Source organism: Plasmodium gonderi (assembly GCF_002157705.1).
Source record: "Plasmodium gonderi DNA, contig: Chr09, whole genome shotgun sequence".
Classification (NCBI taxonomy): Eukaryota; Apicomplexa; class Aconoidasida; order Haemosporida; family Plasmodiidae; genus Plasmodium; species Plasmodium gonderi.
In genome coordinates, this window is record NW_021628934.1 from 1671062 (window position 1) to 1689987 (window position 18926).

An 18926-nucleotide genomic window follows, 5' to 3' on the forward strand; every position below is an offset into this window, starting at 1 on the left:
AATTTTCTTAGTTTTTTTTTTTCATAAATGCGTTCGCCTTTACGTTGAAAGAAACCTGTTTTGGGATATCTTAGATTAGGTTCTTGTCATCCTTTTTTGGTTTTTAATAGCAGAATTTTTAAGGTATGCATTATATTTTACCTCTCGTAATTTTATTTACTCTTATGATTTCTTTTTTTATTTTTTTTTATTTTTTTTTTATTCTTTTGTAACATTACAAGGATTATGCTTCACATCGAAGGAATCCTTTCATTCATTCGATTATGCATTATTTTTTTGATTTATTTTATTAATGTTTTTTGTTTTTAAAAAAAAACCGCAAAAAGTAAAAACAGGTGTGTTTTTAAATATTACTCGAGTGACATTGCAGGTCAATTAAGGGACGTTTATTTGGTTTAATATTTTGTATATACGATTCAAGCAAAAAAAATAAAAAAAAAAAAAGAATAGAATAAGGATAGAAAAGGAGTGTTATTAGAACGCCATAAAAATATTGTAAAATTAAATTATTTTAAAAATACAAAGGATAAAAATGTGTTACTACAAAACATATTAAATATAAAAGACAGAAAAAATTAAGAATGATATCCAACAATTAAAGAGGGTAAGAAAAGGATGGGGAAAAAAAAAAAAAATGTTAAAATGATCATATAAAATGTGTCTCTCTATTTTTTTTTAATTTTGTATTTTTCATTGGCGTATAAGCAAAATAATATATATATTACACAAGTTGTAACTATGATTTGAATGCTTCAGGAAACAAAATATCTATATGTGCCACAGTTTGTGTACAAAATAACATATATAGCATATGTCCCAAATGTTGTGTAGAGGGTAAAAGTTTACATAGAACTCCATCTCTACAAAAATGTGGAACTATGGAAAAAGGATTGCACGTGGAACGTAGTAACTGCTGGTGTAATAAAAGGGTTCTACTACAGGTACATAAGTCTTCACCACCCTTTCTCTATCAACATATTCATACTTTTTTTTGCCTGAACTATTTTTTGATGATTCCTCGCTATCACTACCTTCCTTTGAAAGTTTGTCTTTTGACTCTTCCTTGTTTTCATTTTTTTCTTTTTTCTTATCTTTACTTTTTTTTTTGTCGCATATAGTGATAGTGGGCAATTCGGCGGGAGTGTAATAAACATAATAATAGTAATATGGGTAGTAGTATATTTCTGGGGTCAAAGTATATTTTTTTGTACTACCAAAACATCCACTTGATTTCGAACTTGTCACATATTTCCACGTCATTCCCAAGGGATAATAATAGGTGCTGGTTGCTTGTGGTCCTTTAAAAAAAAAAATAATAAATAAAAATATGTGCATGTACATGTACAGATATATATATACATATGCATGAATGTACAAGTGTGAAGTTGTGGAAATATAATCACCAATGAATAGAGTGCTTCGAAATATGCACATTGGGAAAAATAATCCATAATTGAGTGTGCAAGTATATATGTACTGGTGCTGTGGGAGTATACATACGATATACACTCCAGAGTTATTATTTTATTATTTTTTTTTTTTGGTTTAATTACTTAAATAGACGCAATCATAGGTATCTACTATTAGAGGACTCATTTTGTACGTTTTCCAGATGTCTATTTTTTTAATATGTTAAAATTTTCCCATACAAAGGTTTATGTATATGTGTATATATATATATATATATATATATATATATTACGTAAAAAAAAGGAAACTTTCTCAATGTTCTTTTTTAAATTAATGTTTATGTATAAAATTTCGTATTTGGAAATTTTTTTAAGTTCTTTTATTACTGCATTTTTAACTTTTAACACAAGTAATTGTTTTTTTTCACTCTTTTACGAATTCGTTTTCAAATACCTGTGTGTACAAATGGGCTTGCAAAAATGGATTTTTCTTTTTTTGTTTTTCTCCTTTTTGCGTTTTTTTTTTTTTTTTTTTTCTTTCTCTCTCTCTCTCTCTCTCTCTCTCTCTCTCTCTCAATGATTTAATATGGGAAGAAAAGGATTAGATCAAAAAGCATTTTATAACTCAAAAGGCTCTAAAACAACAACAGATGTGCATGTTCGTGACATCCATCTTGAATAAAAGTCATTGTTACCTTCATTTCATTCCTTAGATGAACTTATCCTTTTCCAAATTGGCTCTTTTTTTTTATTTTTTTTTTTTTTTAATTTTGGTTAACTTGATCCCTTTCTGGACTTGGTGTCTTTATGTGTTTGCATGGAACATTGTGAATAGTGCGTTTTCTCATTGCAGTTTATCAGTGACAAAAAAAAAGATGCGCTAAATAATCTGTTTTATTTCATTTTATTCTGCTTTATTTTACATTTTTTGTAAAGATCAAAAATATTGTTACTTGTAATACATATGTGAATCCTTTCATTTTAAATGTCCGACCATAATAGGGATGGAAAACATTTCAGGTAACCTATCAATGTGTGCATTTGAACATTTAACAACTTTTAAAGGTTTGAAGTTTACAAAAAAAAAAAAAAAAAAAAAAAAATGAAATAAAATAAAATAGATTGTAATGTGCAAAATTTTTAATGTGTTGATAAATAATTATAAGTGAATTTTTTTTTTTTTTCCTTCCCTTATTCCTCACAATAACAATTAAGACAACATCTGGGTCAAAATTGCGCTAAAATAAAAAAAAAAAAAAAAAGTTCTCTTAAAAGCGCAACATTAAGCTGTTTAAGCACATGTTTTTCTCGCAAAAAGGAAAAATCAAAATTGAATCACTTTTATAAAGATTTATGAAAAGCACAATGAGAAATGGTCGAAAGGTAATGGACAGAATTACATACAAAATAAAGTGTATGACGTAGTCTTACGAAAAAGAGTTTATAAAAAATTCAAGGTCTTACTTAAGTAAATTCTGAATTCATCATAAATAAGTAAGGAATGTATATGTTCTTCTTCATTCTCTTAAATTGGTATATTTTTAAGAAAATCGATTACACTAAGGGAGAAAAAAAAAAAAAAAAAAAAAATGCAACCAAATTGTCTTATGTGTTACCGTTCACAAAATTATAAAACATACTGTTCAAAAGAAATGCAAGTATAATCACAATTAAATTAATTAAAATATGCTTTGCATAAATATCTACTTCATACAAATGAAAAATATTTAAATGAAAAAATAAGCATGATTTTGTACCTAGTTGAACGATAATTACTAAATTTTCTTGTCTTTCCTTTTTGAGACACAATTTAAAATCTTAACATTAACTGTGAAAAATTATATATCATTTGTTTTGCCATAATATATATGCACCTTTTGGGGGTGGGTGGGGTGTTAATCGGTGTATAAGAATAATATTGTCTATAGGTAAGCTGTTTCGATTTGTATTTCGATTTTTTTTTTTTTTTTTTTTTCATTCAATTTTGCGCTTTAAAACATTTGCACCTTTAAAATTTTTTTTCTCATTTTTTGCACCCCTATTTTTCCATTTATTAGTTCCATCCATATTACCCCTTCCTTTCTCTTAATTTTTTCTTATTTTTTCTTGCTTTTTCTTACTTTTTCTTACATTTTCTTACATTTTCTTACATTTTCTTACTTTTTCTTACATTTTCTTACATTTTCTCACTTATTTTTCTTCAATTTTTTCTCCCCCAAGATGTTTACTCTTAAATTTCCCTTTTTAAAAGCAAAATTGGGCATAGCACAAAAATATCATGTTGGGAAGAGAGGAAATAAAATAGAGTAAAATAATAGACCCCGAAAATTTTCATGCTTACGTAATTTTCACCGAATCTGAGTTAAATTAGCGTTTTCCATTTTGAGGTTATTTTTGAAAGTGGCCCTAACACATGCAAAATATATGAATCTCTTTTTTTTCGGCATGTAGATATATTTTGGCATTAATGATTAGACATGTGCACATATACACATAGGTGATCATATGCACACACACACACACACATGCATGAGTAGCATGTTGTCCGGAGTTTTGCAGTATTACAATGACAAATGAAAAGAAGAAAATTGTAAGTAATGTGTTTTACCAGTTCCATGGTAAATTAATGTTATACATAAGAATTAAACAAAGCCTTATAAACCATAGCGAAGTAAGCAGAAAGGTAAAGGAATTGGAAGAATGTTATAAAAAGTATGTAAATTCGAATTCTACACAATTTCGACAACTTAAATTCTGCTATCATTGTGATGATAATAAGAATGAGGAATTTGGAGAATATACTGAATTTCCCAACTGTTCTGGATGCCCTGAATGTTCGAGTGAGAATCAAATAAATAAAGATATAGTGCATCACCTTTTGAATAATTATATAGAAAACAATAACGGGTGCGTTGTCTCATTTTTTACTAATGAGGAAAATTCACATATATGTAAAAATAGCAGGCAGCGGAACAAAAGAAATATCCCAAGCGGAAACGAAAGGGATATGCAAATAAAAAACTTAGTAAATAAATTTTTTATAAAAATAAATGAAGTAACATTAAATAAAAATAATCAAAATAATTATTCATTACAGTATGGATTTTTCGATTCAATCAGTTCATATGATCTTTTGGAAAAGTATTGTGAACATAGAGAATATTATCAAAAAATAAAAAGTTGCACTTTAAAAAGTGATGAAAAAAAAGTCAAAGGAAAGATTGATAATAAGAGATTTAATAAAAAAAACATTCCTCCTAAAAGTGAATTGAAGAAATTCATTCAAAAGACAAACTCGGTGGAATTTTCAGACTCAAAAAAATTAAATGATATTCTCAATTTTGCAGAAAAACAGGAAAAGGTCATAATGCATAAGCTAAACAGAAAGGAATGTTTATTCTGTACAATAATAAGTATACATATTAATAATGCAAAAGAGGGAGAAGTGCTTATGCAAAGGTTTATGACACATAACACAAATGACAAATCGAAAGGGAGCACATTTTTCTTTGTTAAAATTTATTATAAAAACGACAATAAGGAAAATGAAAGAGGAGAAAAGGGAACAGAAGATGGTGATATGGTTATGCTAGACAAGTTGGAACAACTTAATAGCGTGTTCACGCAATTCAGCATCTTGCTTAGTCAACCTCATAAGGAAAATAGTCCCCCCCTGGGATTTTCAATCTATAACAAAGTGACAAAAATAATATACGAAATTTGTTGCAATTTTGATCTTATTCATCTGAATGTTACTTTGCATACATTGGACGATAGTAATGTGAACGAAATGGACAAACCTATTTTTAATTTCCTTTCTTCTGTCGACTCTCCTTTGGAGAAATTTTTAAAAATGTTCATAAAGTGTATAAAGAGGTCCAAAATATTAACTTACAGTTTGGGGGAAAATTGTGAGAGTGGAAAAAATAGTGATAGTTTCAAAAATTCAAAAAGTCTACAAAACCAAAACATGGCACCAAAATCTGAAACACAGGCAAAAATAGAAAATATATTATTCGATAATATTGATTTAGATGAAAAAACGAAATGTATCATGACAAAGGAAGCCATGAATTTTCCTGAGCAACATTTGAACAAACTTGCGTTATTAAATAAAACATTTCAACACAACTGTAAATTTTTCAAAAAAAAAGAGAAAGAAATTCATACTAGTTTTACAAGTATAGTGGAAAAGCAAAACGAAATTATGAAACATTATGAGGAAGAAGAAAGGCAACAAAAAAATGACATAAATCGAATTCTTAAGGAAATATCGTACATCAATGATCAAAATATAGAAATACAGAATGAAATAGAAAAACATAAGAAATTCAATTTCAAATATGGCCACATAGAGAAAAACAGACAAGAGGAACAATCAAAGAAATTCCAATACGTTGATAGTGTGCTAGATAGGGAATTCGAATCATTACTAAAATTTCGACAGGAATCGTTAGTGAATAACAATTTTATAGGAAAATGGGACACGAAGCAAGATGAAGAGACGGCGAAAGTGGTAGAAGAAAATAAAAGAGAAGAGTTAAAAACATATAACATCATTTCACAAAATGACATACAAGATATCCGAAAAAAGAAAGAAGAAGAATATTCGAAAAATTTAAACGAAGTAATGAATCACGCGAAGAAAATGTTTCGAGAGACTCAGGACATGAGGTAATTATATAGAACAAATCTATGATGTTTTATATACATTATCGAATATGCATGTGCAAGTAGCGGAGTTTTCTCTTTGCTTAAAACGATAAGCAGTTAGGAAACATCCCGAACGCACAAATGGTGCAGCACCCCAAAATAAAATAAAATAAAATAAAAGAGTAAAACAAAATAAAACAAAATAAAAAAAAAAATAAAAATAAAACAAAATAAAATAAAATAAAATAAAATAAAACGAAACAAAACAAAATAGAATAAAATAAAACGAAACAAAACAAAATAAAACAAAATAAAACGAAACAAAATAAAACAAAACAAAATAAAACAAAACATAAGAATCACTTCTCACTTTTGTGCTTAAAAAGTTGCATGCACATGTGGGGGTACACATGCATAAGCATATTCGTTTTCCGGTTTGCACCTTACATCCCTTTTTTCTTTTACATTCATTTTTTCAAACCCCTGAAAAAACTTCAGAAAAAGGTATGATGAAGTTATAAGGCAGAATACAAAATTATTTTCCATTTTAAAAGACACTGCAATAAAGTTTAATGAAAAGGCAAATTATCTGATGAATAATTTTCAAGGTGCAGATGGATTGAAACTTATAAATCCCATAGAGGACAAATGTGTGGATTTTATGGAAAAATATGAATGCCCTAACCTAATCATAAATAATGATATGAAAGAGTATAATGCTTTATTAGAGGAGTTGAAAACACGTAATTTTAACGAAAGGCAATTGCGTTGGATTCACAAAATGAGCTCTTTGTCTAAAAATTTTTAAAATTATATTCATGTACATGTGTATTTAATGATACTAATTTTTTTTTTTTTTTTTTTTTTTTTTTGCCACAACCATTTGCTAATTTTACCGTCCGGAAAAACCACACTTTAACGAAAGCATACAGGAAAGTTACCAAGAGATACTTCAAATTTGAAAAAAACAAAGTGGACGGAAAAGAAACTGCAAAAAATGATTGCAAATGTAGAGGGAGAAAAATATATGCCTTTTCAGTGATATTATTGAATGATAATTCAGCAACGATTTTGTGGAAATTTTCTTTACAATTATTTTTGCAATTTTTTTTTTGTAGTTTTTTTTTACAGTTTTTTTTTGCAGTTTTTTTTTCTCAGTTTTTTTTTGCAGTTTTTTTTTGCAGCTTTTTTTTGCAGTTTTTTTAAGATTTTTTTTTTTCTTGAATTTTTTATACTTTTCTATGGTGCATTTTTTTTTTTTTTTTTTAAGTATTTTCAATTTTAGCATACGTTGCGCATTTATCACTTTTGGACAGTTTTGTTTCAAAGAAATACATTAGAAAAGGGGAATACATTTTAAAATTTTAAATAAATTTTTTTTATTTTAGCAAAAATTTATATTTTTACAACTCATTTGGACTCTAAAAAAAGGCAAAAATATTGTTACCAGTAGATCGTTGTGTGAATTATGGGGATACCTTGTTACACTTTTTAAAGGTGTGTTTTTAATGCATGCGTGTATGTGTAAACATGTATGTATGCAAGCTTATGTGCAAACGTATGCTTATGCTAGTGTATATATATTAATGCAAAAAGTGCAATTTTGAAATTCCCCAGAACGTGTTTGTTGCGCTTTTTACGACATTTGGTTAATTCACATTCTGTGTACTTTGAAAAAAAAAAAAAAAAAACCTCACAATAATTAAAGAAGAAATTCTTGCATTTATTTATTTATTCATTCATTTATTCATTCATTTATTTATTCACTTATTTATTTTCATTTTTAGTTTCGTCATTGTTTTCATATTCCTGAGAATGCATATGCTGACAAAACAAATTAGACAAAGTAAAAAAAGTGAATGAATTCAAATTAGTTTTATTTTGGAAATCGTGGAAATGTTTTTTTTTATTTATTATTTGTTTTTTTTTTTTTTTTTATTTATTCTTTGTTTTTTTCTATTTATTATTATTATTTTTTTTTTTTTATTTATTATTTATTTTATTTTTTTTTTTTTTTGGACATTTACATTATAAAATCGCAAGAATGTGAATATTTATTTATACCTTTTTTAGGGGAATGTATAAAATTTGCTACATTAAGTAGAAATATGCATGCTTTGTGCAGACGCATTTGTTTTATAATTTTTTCCCTTCGTATTTGAATTTTTCCAGTTTGTAATTTTTTACAGGATGGGTCCTGTTTCAACCATGGTCCATTTTTACCGCTTTATGTTCTCATATTTATATGCATATATATTCATGTAAGTATATACATAAATGTTCATGTAAATAAGTATCAGTGTATAAATGTGTGTATGTCTAGCAACATACCTATTTAAGTTTGTAACTTTTTGAATTATGATTTCATTTGAGATGAATTAGGAGAAAGTCCTCTCATAGATAAACACCACACTATTGATTTTTATTTGGGAGCGTTTTCATACCCAGTCTTCTTGCTACCCAAGTAATATTTTTACATACCGAGATTTATTCTATTTTTAACATTTCAAAAGTAAGGGGAGGTACTCTATAATATACCCAATGGAATAAGTATTCATGCACACTTAAGCAGAGATTTGTATTTTTCCTTTTTTTTTTTTTTTTTTTAATGTACTCTTAAAACCTATGTGAGCATCTGTTAATTTTGTAGAAATATCAATTGAAACATAAAAAAATGAACAAAAATTACGAATTCGAGTATTACACAAATTGCAACAAAACTGAATTAAAGGATTATGAAACTCACTCAGATGTTTCTTGCAAAATTGGATACAGCGATTCCGAATCGGAAGGAGTAGCATCAATTAAGGAAATTCCATATTATGCATGTGATAGTAACTTGAAAAATTATAAAAAAGAAAAATTAGAAAAACCAGTGTGGAAAAGTATTTACGATATTGAAAAGACAACAAAAAATTCATATTCAGATTATGAGTATAGTAAGGATGAGCAATGGAACAGTGAAGCGGAGTCCCCAAGATTTGGTAACACATCAGAGGATGAAAATGAAGTGGATAAAGATGAAGGAAATGAGAAACACTGTCGTAACAAAGGAGAGTCATATGAGCCATATGAAACGGAAGAAGCAGAAGATGAAGAGGGAGACATAGAATTCGTGAGAAAAATGAACGAAGCGAAAGGCTATGAAAGAGAAGGTAAATGGGAAAATGAACTCATGAAAAAGGTTAATGGCTCTAAAAATTTTGACCCATTTAAAACAGCAAATGGTGAAATAAAAGGACTAACTGGTAGGGAATCATTTGAAAATTTTTCAAATGGAGATATGTCCATGTCAAACCACCTGAACTATAACTTCAGAAGAGAATTCGAAAATAACATGTACAATAACTTAAGCATTTTTAAAAATTCCAAAAATAAAGGTGATGATGAGGCGGCTAAACACTTTCTGAAGCCCAAAACATTTAAGGATAAGAATGGTTTTTTTTGTGATTTGGATGATGAAAAGTTGGATATCGAGTTTTTGAAAAAGGAACATGAAAAGTTAACGAAGGTGGTAAAAATAGGAAACGCTGGAAAAAGGACAAATGATAATTCCTCCCATAGGAAATTCTCCCACAATTCGAGTGAAGCTAATCATAGGAACAATCAAAATGTCAGTAAATTGAAAAGAAAAACAAACAAACAAATATTGGAAAGTGTTTCGAATAATATAGACAAGAACTCTACTTTGTCTTCTGAGAATAGCACATCAGACACATATGACCATGATTCAATAAACCGCAAGAAAGTCCATTTTAAGAACGAAAAAATTATCAAAGAGAGGAACGGGCATTTAGGAAGTTCTATAAGAATGAAAAATTCCTTTCTGAAGAAGATACCCGTGGATAACATGGGAGGAGAAGGTGTACAGGAGGAAGAAATAGAGGAAGAATCGGAGGAAGAAATGGAGGCACAAATGGAGGCACAAATGGAGGCACAAGTGGAGGAAGAAAGGGAGGAAGAAAGGGAGGAAGAAATGGAGGAAGAAAGGGAGGAAGAAATGGAGGAAGAAATGGAGGCACAAGTGGAAGAAGAAACGGAGGAAGAAATGGAGGCACAAGTGGAAGAAGAAACGGAGGAAGAAATGGAGGCACAAGTGGAAGAAGAAACGGAGGAAGAAATGGAGGCACAAGTGGAGGAAGAAACGGAGGAAGACGTGGAGGTGAATCTTCAAAGGGACAAGAGAGGTTTTACAAAATGTAAACAAAACAAAGGAAAGGTTAAAGTTCAAGAAAAAAAATACCCTGGAAAGAAGCATAACGATAAATCAGTCAATTTGTTCAAGAAAAAAACAAAGGCTAAACAGAAACAAAGTAAGGAAAGGGATGAAGATAAAAGTAGAGACAATAGAAAAAATACATTTTATGAGGAAGAAATAAACAATGATCTGACGAATGAATATATTGCAAAAGAAATGAACTTTGAGTGGTGGAAAATTAATGAAAAAGAGGAAACTGTGGATGAGAAATCAAGAAATAATGGCGATTTAGAAAAATCAGAAACGGGAAACATGAATAAGGGAAAAATATCATATCGTTATGAAATACCAAAGGATATTTCTTATTATGTAGAAAAGTATCAAAAGAGAAAGGATAGGAAAAATGCAGATCATATAAATATTCGAAAAAAAGGTGAACAAAATAAGAATACAACAAATGGAAAGATAAAACCAATTGAAGATGATCCCACATGTTTGATAGATAACCCTAATGATTACTTGAACAAAAAAGATTTTACTTCAAACACTACATTCCATGAGAACAGTGAAAATGTCAGTAATTCCACATTTTCAAGTGAACATAGTAAAAATGAACATAATTCAGATAACACAAGTCAGGAGTTCTCCATCGGAGAAGAGAAAAGTAACGATGTTCAACTTGAAAAAGGAAACTGGTCAATGTATATCCCAAGAAATGATATTAAAAAAGTAAAACCTAAGGATGAAATGAGTCCAATTGGTGTGAATGTAAGTGAAAAAGCAAATGAATTTAAAATTTTGAATAAAACGGGGGAGTCATATTCAAATAATAGGACCACAGTAGTACGAAAAAAATTAGATATGAACCCCGATTTGAGGGAAATAAAATTTACTGAAGAAAATAATATGAGCAGTAGTGCAGCAACACATGATAATTCCTTTTTTTATGATAATAAGACAGATGAAAAAAGTGTTTTTTGTACTTCATCTGAAAATAATTTAGAAAAAAAAACATACGAAACATATGATACATGTAACAATATGGACGACATTTACGACAAAATAAATGCATATTTTGAGAAAAATGATGAAGGGTGTAAAAATATGAATAGTAAAGATTATATGCAGATTATGATTGATACCATTAGAAACTGCAATGCAAATAATAATTTTCATATTAATGTAAATGAAATGGAAAATATACAACTTTGTGAAAAGGAAAAGAACAAAAAAATGGATATTTTTTTAAAGTACTTAAAATGTATTGATGGGAATTCATTAAATAAGGCTTTCAAATATTTTGTTGAGAATGAAGATGACGACATCAGGAGGAAACAATTGGAAATGTGCTTAATCGAAAAAGAAAAAGAAGGGGTGACTAATAAAGAAAATCTGGAAGAAGCAGCAGAAGTAGCAGCAGAAGAAAAAGAAGCAGAAAAAAGATATCCCTTGCTGATGAATAATCAAAATACACAAACGTATAACAACAGTTTAAAAAATGAACATGTACAAACACACAATAAAGATATAAAAATGGAAGACAATTTTATGCAAACAGATATAAAAGATGTTAATACAAAATTGTGTGTTAAAAATGAAATGATAAGCAAAAAGACAAGTATAGATTCTATTTTTTTTAGAAATTTAAGTAGGGATAGCAATATTGCGTCAAGTGTGAATAAAAATAATATATCCATTTCTCAATTTGAAGCGAGAGGAGAAAAGAAAACAAAAAATGATTTACCACATGATGATGGAAGCAACAATTTAAACCGAGATGAATACAATGAACTAAAAAAGGTAAGCGAACTGAAAGAAAAGATTTTAGAAAAAATTAAATCATGCTATGAAAACATGAGCGAAAATAATGATGAAGCAGCCATACTGATGTTGCAAGATAGAAACGAATACAAACAAATTGGTGAATCAAATGAGATGGATAATAGTAGAAGAAACTGTACTCATCGAGTAGAGAATGACAATGTGAAAAAAAAAAATAATAAAAATAAAAACAAAAGTGTAATCACAATGGAAACATTCGAATCAATGAAATCCTTTGAAAAAGAAATGAATTTACTTAAATCACATAACGAAAGGTTAAGAAGAAGGATTGAAAAGTTGTATGTGGAAAAGGAAAGGATAAAATGTGATTACTTAAAAATGGAAAAAATTAAGCTAAGTCAGGACAACCTATTTTTAGCAACGGAAAAGCATATTGAAAAATTACACGATCAATTGGATAATTTATCTAGACAAAATGAAAATATGAAGGGTGATTTGAAACAAAAGAACATTAAAATCATTGCCCTCGAATCTCAAATAGACGTTGCTAGTTCAGATGAAGCTAATTCAGATGCTGCTCATGCCCGGTGGGGATCCAATAGAAAGACAAATTCTGACAAAGAATTATCGCATATGAACTTACACACATTCAGGGAAAATAACGAGGAAAAACAATTTGAGCACCTAAACTTAAACAAAAAAATAGACCAATATAAAGGGAAAATTAAAGATAAAAAGAAAATAAAGGAACAGATCAACCAACTGCAAAACCAATTGCATATTTTGAAAGATGATCTTAAAAAGATGGAATCTGTAAAGCTGGAAAATGAACAACTGAAAAAATTATTAAGTATGAAAAATTCTAGTATTCATGAGTATGAAAAGAACATAAATAAGTTAGAAAATAACATTGGGAAATTAAATGAACACAATTTCCATTTATGTAAGGAAAATTCAAATATGTGTGAAAATATTGTCAAGTTAAAACATGAAAATATGATGATGGTTTTACCAGTTTGTGATAAAAACACATTAGATAATCCTAACATAGAGCAAAATACTATTCGTGCGAATTATCAGGAAAGAGAAAATGAGAATTTAAAAAGGGATAGAGAAAATAGAATAAAATATTTAGAAGATTATATTGATACTTTGAAGCAGCAAATTTTTGATCTAAATGAACAAATTGCAGATTTGAAAGAAAAAAATCTCCACTTAAAGAAATTTTCTATGATGATGAAAAATAACGAAGAAGGCGACTCAGGATGCAGCAATAGAGACATAGAAATCATACAAACAGAGACAGAAAAAGTATATATGGAAAAAATTAACTTATTAAAAATCAAATTAGAAGAAAGTAAATCTAAAATCAGCATGCTCAATGACTTGCTCAAAACATCTAATAGTCAATCAACTCAGTTAAACAAAAAAATAAAAAACATATTAAGAGAAAATAAAACTTGGCGAAAAAAATATGAAAAATGTCTTACTTATTTGGAGCAATTAAAAGGGAAATATGATGAGGATGTTTTAAAAATACAAAGGGAAAATTTATCTTTATCATTGGATCCATTGAGCCAAGAGATCATGCCTTCTCTGCACCATAGAAGCATTGATCAAGGAGCTCAAAATGTGTCAGATGGATTAGGTAATTACAAACAGGAGGGAGGAAATATACAACACAATTGTGTAAATATACTAGATAGAGGAAAGTGCATATCTGAAGAAATATCACATGATGAGGAAAAAAAAAAAAATGAAAGCGTCGAAATTCCCGACCGTTCAGATAGGAATAACGATTGTAAGAACTCAGCAGGAATGGAAAAGGACCTAAATGAAAATCGCACAAAAGAAAGTAGAAATTATAAAAATGTAGATGTGGAAGAGGAAAATAATGTTAAACCGTACAATGTTTTTAAGATTAACGATGTTGCGGAACATGTTGGGGGAAAGTTTTCTCTGAGTAATGCATCACTCATTTGTGAATCGCCCATTAATGCAAAGTCAAATGTTAACCTGAGCATGGATAATAAGGAAAATAAGCATGTCTACATAAATGATATTTTCGAGATCGATAGTATTACAAGGGATATATATGATATGTTCCAAAATAATGAAAAGAATGTGGAGGAAAAATTGCGTGAAAGGAAAAAGAAGAATCACAATGAAAAAAATTTTAAGGATAATGCTGAGTCTTATAGCATTAACAATACTTATAGCGTGAATAATAACTACTTAAGCAGCACAAATAGAACAAATGATTCACATCGTATGCATATTAGAAATGCTACAAATGATATGGTGAAGAAGAATGTAGACTATTTGAGAAACAGTTTCGATCACAAAATAAACGATAAAAGAAAAGCTGAGGAAATAGGAAACTTCAATTTTGAGGGTTATCCACAACAGGTTAAATGTTATGCGAAGGAGAACATGGAAAAAATGCAGCAAGAAGATGCAAAATATGATAGTCAATATACAGAAAATATTAACAAATCAAGAAATGGAAAAAATATTAATAAAATGCAAATGTTACAAAAGGATATAATTTCATCACAAAATAATGAATTGGTGAAGAATAATATTCATGCGTTAGAAAACAATTGGTATGAAAATAAAAACATATTACATGAAAACAATAAATATGAAAACACTTGTGCCATTTCGCAAGGTTATGAAATGAGTATTGCAAGCAAAAACGATGGACAGAGAACCGAATCAAAAGAAAACAACATAAGCAATAAAAGCAAAAAATCACAAGCGTGGATAATTGACATTAACAATAATAATGTGTTCCCTTATAGGAAACTACAAAACACACTTCTAGCAGATGAGGAAACAGACACTTGTTCCAGAAGTAGTCAAAAGGATAACCAGAAAATAGGTTCTAGGAATGGGTTGAAAAATGGGTCCTCAAAAAGTGCGAAGATGTTGAAGAGGAAAACTAAGAATAGAATGGATGAAGATATGAACACGAACAGAAAGAGAAATTTGCATAATTTTCTGATTGAAAAAAAATGTACAAAGGAAGAAGTCGCACAAAAGGCGAAAAGTAAAGAAAAACTACATTTACTAGTTAATAATATTTCGAATCTGGTTAAGAACAAAATAAAAGATGAACTAAATAACAAAAACATCCCAAAAGATATATTAAATTTTGAAATAACAAAAATAAAAAAAAAATCCAATGGTTCAAAGGATAGTTTAAATAATAAACGACAAGATACAACTATCATTTTAAGTAGTGATTCTATGTCCTTATCTTCTGAAACTTTAAATGATACTTTTGAGATGATAGATAATTATAAGAAAAATGAGGAATCACAAAACATTTTAAAAAATCACAAGGGGAAATCTCATTCCACGCACGGAATTGACAGTTCAGATGCATGCATAAGTGGAAGGGACACACATGCACGTGTAAACAAAAATATTGGTGGTATTTCGATGGATTCTGGTTTGCGAAAAATTGGTATAGAAAGTGTGAATGTCCCTGATGATATGTATCTTCTAAAGGACGCAGAAGCAGGAAGGCACATTGTCCATAAGGAGAATGACAATAAATTATTTCCGTTCCAAAAGGACACGACATTGGTAGGTAAGGAAAACCATCTATACAATGGTATGTTGTCTAAAAATTTGACGTTGAATGGAAAGACCCTCAACAATGCTGCATATGTAAACCCAAACTTCAATGATACACAACAAACTGGGGCATCTGATTTAAATTTTAACAATGTGGTAGGGGAAGAATTATACATGAATAATTTTGAAAGTAGCTATTTAGACAATATGGAGCTTTACGAAAGCAGGAATAGAAATAAAATTCATGAATTAAGTCATAACGCTTATATGAATGTTAACCCTTTGAGGAATAGTAACCTGAATGCATTTGTGAAGGAAGCGATGAACATTAGGAATAGCAATGTAGAGATGAAGAAAAACATAAAAAAAGTGGAAATGAATAATACCGATTTTAATATAAGCGTGAGGAAAGATATTAATGGAATAGGAAGTGAAGTGGTTACAATTACAGATTATGCAAACAATAATAATATCGAAAATGTCAATAATTGGTGGGATAAAAATACAGTAAATAATAATTATCAAGGATTGGATAATGTCATTACATATGATTTTTACACTCCTTCCTCCTTTGCATTAAATTCCAGAATTCAAAGAAACACAAATTATAATAATAACTACGATATGTTAGAACAATCGAATAAATATGAAAACATTCGTTTCAACAATTATGAGAATATTCAATCTAATCAGAACAACACTATTTTCGAAATCGACAAGCTGAATAGTTCCTACTTGTTCAACATTAACTCTTTGAAACCGGATGTAAATTCCCCATTTTCTGATAATACACTTTTAAATTACAACCAGCTGGATCGAAATAACCTCATAAAGAGAAACATGGAAAGTCCTTTAGATAACACTTCTGTTAGTCCAATATCATTTCAGCCAAAGGACAATAATAATGTTTGCAATGATGAAGAGATTCCAGTTGGCATAGGTAAAAGTGCAACAATGAACTTAGTTATGAATGATACAGATCAGTTAGGTCAAAAAAAGAAGCTAGACCTTCCTTCTTGCTATCCCAAAGCAGGGAATAATCAGCCACAGCAAGGAGATAATATCTGCAAAGAGAATCATAAGAAAACGAAACAGGTAGTAAGAGAGGATTTTCTAGATAAGAAAAAGAGTGATATTGAAAAAAATGTAAAGAGATCTAAATCGGTGGATGTTAAAAAAAATGAAACGAAAAATGATTTGACGGATAGTACAGGCTCTATGAAACCTAAGATGAAAACAAAGATATTTAACTATTCTGCAAATAAAAAAAACGGGCTGAGAGATATGTCAACGTATGCTGATAAAGTTCTTCAGGATATGAAATCTCTCATTCCATTCAACGTTAACAATATAACTGAAAAATTATCCAAGGAGGAAAAAATGAATAATAGCATCAGCGGAATTATTCCTAATAAGAACAATTCTACCAATAGTAACAAAATGAATAATAAAAATTCTAAAATGTTTGATGAAAATAACGCAAACAAAGTTAACATTGAAAATAATAAATCCAATTGCTATGATGGAGAACCTATTATTAAAAATAGTTCTGTCTCTATCAATTTAGACTCAAATTGTAAGTATAAGGAAATGAATGATCAATCTTGTACATCTCGAACGGATGATGTGAGCTGTACAAGGCAAAATATGATGAAAGGATTTCATAGCAATAATGAACAAGAAAAAGATGATTATATGGGGAAATATATAAATGATCAGCATTTGAAAAATATAAGCACATCAAATAATGTTCATACGAATAATTATTTTGTCACGGGAGACAAAGTATATGACAATGTCATACAAACAAATAATGAGAAAAATATTTTACTAACTAGGCTTTATTCAAATTGTGATAAAATAGAAAAAGATATTTACATTCCTTTGGAAGAACAGAATAATGACGAATATAGAAAAATAAATGTCGATTTAAATAGCAACATGGATAATATTAATTTTTCAAATTTGAGCAATTTTCCACTTAATACATTTAAGTTCGATAATGTGTTAAAAGAAAACCATTTAAATAATTATTCAAATATTGGAAATAATGGTTTAAATAATAAATTAATCCCAACTCCTAGTTTTGCTTCAAGCATATTAGCTTATAATCATAATGAAGAAAATCACCAATTTCAGTCTGAAACACGCAAAAACTTAAGTAGTTTCAGGGAAGCCTTAAAAAAAAAAGGCATTCTGGGTTAACAGGAAAAATTTAGAACAATTTTATATTTTTCCAAACGGATCAAAAATTGCCCCTTTTCTAATATATTTTGTCTTACAGTCATAATTCTTTGCTACATTTTTTTTTTTTTTTTTTTTTTTTTTGTGCTCTATTTTATACTCCTACACCAGATGCACATACGCAACGCGTTCATATAAGGCGTGTGTGTAATTTGTGTATGTAATGCGTGCAGCAATGCACATTTGTAATGATCATATGTTCTTCACATATGGAGGGAGGAGAACCATGCGTATTTCACCTTTATTTTTGCTTTCTCTAAATTTTTAAGGAATTTTTTTTTTTTTTTTCAATTTTAAGAGACCAAAAGGAACTCACGAATATAAAAATGTAACATAAAAATGCAAATCCAAATGTCGCATCTAAGTGTAGCACAAAAAATGCGCGTAATCCTTGGCATGAATATGCAGTGAGATCAATGTTTACCAGTTTTCATGCAACATGTGTGACAATTCATGGATGAGACTAATTCTTTTTCGTTTTTTCGTTCGTCCCTCTCCCCGTTTCATTTCTTTTTCTATAATGAGTTAACCTGTATGTTCATATGATGCGAGTTAGCAATTTATGCAAGCACATAGGTTCAGCGTTCATGTCACATAGAAAAATTGCAACATTTGATGAGTACCAGCTTCGCACAAAAATTATACCTAAGAAATGCATAGGCAAAAAAGGGAAAGGTCAAATTGTTTTTTAAACTATGAGAAATAAATTCACAAGCATGAAAATAAAATAAACCTGTTGTTGCCTCACATGGGTGTAAAAAAAAAAAACAAAAAATTTTAGAAAAAATTTATTCTTTTGTGCCCTTATACTTGCCAAGTTGAAAAGAATTAAAAAAAAAAAAAAAAAAAAAGTATATATATATAGGTGTATGGATAGAAAATAAATTTAGAAAATATAGCAAAAAAGAAAAAAAAAATGAATAAAATATACCTTCACTTTACCTTTTGAATCTGCCTGTTAAATGTGAAAAATAAATTTAATCAACCAATCTCACGTTTGCACAAAAAAAAAAAAAAAAAAAAAAAAATTCCTTATTTAGATGAACAAGAAATAA

The 18926-nt window shown here is 28.9% G+C and overlaps 3 protein-coding genes across 3 annotated transcripts; 2 read left to right on the forward strand and 1 right to left on the reverse strand.

Moving 5' to 3' along the window:
- Positions 1-876: 876 nt before the first annotated feature.
- Positions 877-1596, reverse strand: PGO_093440 (hypothetical protein, conserved; the record flags this gene model as incomplete). Its single annotated transcript, XM_028687932.1, has 2 exons — positions 877-1298; positions 1554-1596. The coding sequence occupies 2 exons, from the start codon at positions 1594-1596 to the stop codon at positions 877-879; spliced, it is 465 nt and encodes a 154-aa protein (XP_028543733.1).
- Positions 1597-3975: 2379 nt separating this feature from the next.
- On the forward strand, positions 3976-6870 carry PGO_093450 (hypothetical protein, conserved; the record flags this gene model as incomplete). Its single annotated transcript, XM_028687933.1, has 2 exons — positions 3976-6083; positions 6561-6870. 2 exons carry the CDS (start codon positions 3976-3978, stop codon positions 6868-6870), a joined length of 2418 nt encoding a protein of 805 aa, XP_028543734.1.
- A 1866-nt stretch (positions 6871-8736) lies between these two features.
- PGO_093460 (hypothetical protein, conserved) lies at positions 8737-17832 on the forward strand (the record flags this gene model as incomplete). The annotated part of the gene is made up of 1 exon (XM_028687934.1): positions 8737-17832. One exon carries the CDS (start codon positions 8737-8739, stop codon positions 17830-17832), a length of 9096 nt encoding a protein of 3031 aa, XP_028543735.1.
- Positions 17833-18926: the final 1094 nt, after the last annotated feature.